We start from the raw sequence: 1,708 nt of genomic DNA on the forward strand, positions 1-1,708 counted from the left end.
GCACGGCAAAGAAAGGACGAGTTGGTGTGGCACTCTCGCGCACCTTCACGGTAGTACCGTAAAGTACCGCCATATCGCCCTGTCTCGTCAGAGCGCTCCAGCTTGATTTTACAGCCAGGGAAAGGGAAATCGTATGGCAGAGTGCAACGAAGTTTGTACGGAGTGAGAACCTTGGTGTACTAAGGTCATGGCTAGCGGGTTTTTGTGTAGAGCTCGTGTCCGCTCGAATGTAAATGGAGCACAGATCGACTGCACAACGTGCAATGTGCGTGTACAAGGTCGGTGTCAAATGACCTACAGACAGGAGACCACCTCCACAATACGACCGAGAAAGGACGAGATGGTGGGGCGCTCCCGCGGTACTTTACGGTAGTATTATATTGTTACGAACGACGGCACGATCACACATGTACGACAGATGCGCCAAGCTCCCGCAACATCCACCACCACCACCATCAGTTCACAGACTGAGCACTGTTTTTGGACTCCTGATTTTTGTTCCTATCATTGTGTTGGTAAGCAAGTCAGATCTTTTGTCGAGGCACTTAGTAAAAATATTACGCAAGTTAGAACAATTTTAAAATGTCAACTGTGATGGCCAAGTGTGCAACAAACCTACATAAACGCTATAAAACCTAATGGTTGAAAAACGCACACGTTAAATATAATGAGGACTGAGTACTTTTTTCAAACATGCCGTTTATAGGTGGTAATTAACCCATCACTGTGAGTTCCAAACCTGCACTATTCAGATTGGAGCTAATCTAATGATATGTGTTGCGTGAAAGCAGACGTGCAGCGTAAATTATGACAACAAAATCAATACGAACCTGCATTATTGTGACGACCGAAGGTCAACGGGTTGATGAATGATGATCGAGTAAAATATTGCATGCGGCGAAACGGGAAGCAAGGCGAGAAGCTGTTCGGATCACAAACGTCAACGGATATAATCCTAGACCCTGATGGGAATTCTGCGCTCCTCGGGCTCGTTTTTGTTGACACGGATGATGCTATTGAAGCAGGTGATTTCCTTGTCCGTTTGGTCCTGGAGTTTCCACTCAATTTCGATGACGGAGGGTAGAAGAATTATCGGAGTGCCTTTCGGGAAGAAAATAAGCATCTTGTAAAGAACGGACTGTCCAGGCTTCAAAGGGCACTCTGCATCCACCAGGTTCTTGCAGAAGTCGGTCTGGGTGAAGCCAGGATAACTGACGAACAGGTTGTGGAGCATTGCCCCCAGTTTGGCTTGGCCCGTGGTGAGTCCATTGGTCAGGGTCACGTTCACGGTGACATTGTACGAGTCTTTAGGGCTCAGCATGCAGGGCAGAGCAGAGCATGGGTTGACATTGACGGAGTTGATCGTGGCACCAGCACCGGCTGGCTTGCAGCTGGCAAAGTGAACGTCCATTGAGGTGGCCAGAGCTTGGCTCACCAGGGCCAAAGCGGCCAGAGAGAAGACGAAGAAATTCATGACACCTTGCATACTGCTACTACGTCCTGCAACGCCAAAAACTGAGGATCACTGAACTTATTTTGACAGGAATAGAATGACCAAAACAATCCAAACTGCAACAAAGTGACTGACGTTCTTGCATGCGAGCATTCTTCACCACGAGTCCGTGTGATGAAAGCAAAAGTTTATGGCACCATTGTACGACCAGGTCCATCCACCACACGAACTTCGTACCGTACATGCGTATACAAG

At 48.0% G+C, this 1,708-nt stretch overlaps 1 protein-coding gene across 1 annotated transcript; it reads right to left on the reverse strand.

Annotated features, from left to right (window-relative positions):
* Positions 1-955: 955 nt before the first annotated feature.
* LOC135829171 (NPC intracellular cholesterol transporter 2-like) lies at positions 956-1,474 on the reverse strand. Its single transcript, XM_065341575.1, has one exon. The coding sequence runs from the start codon at positions 1,472-1,474 to the stop codon at positions 956-958; it is 519 nt and encodes a 172-aa protein (XP_065197647.1).
* Positions 1,475-1,708: the final 234 nt, after the last annotated feature.

Source organism: Sycon ciliatum, chromosome 13 (genome assembly GCF_964019385.1).
Source record: "Sycon ciliatum chromosome 13, ocSycCili1.1, whole genome shotgun sequence".
In the NCBI taxonomy this organism is placed as follows: domain Eukaryota; kingdom Metazoa; phylum Porifera; class Calcarea; order Leucosolenida; family Sycettidae; genus Sycon; species Sycon ciliatum.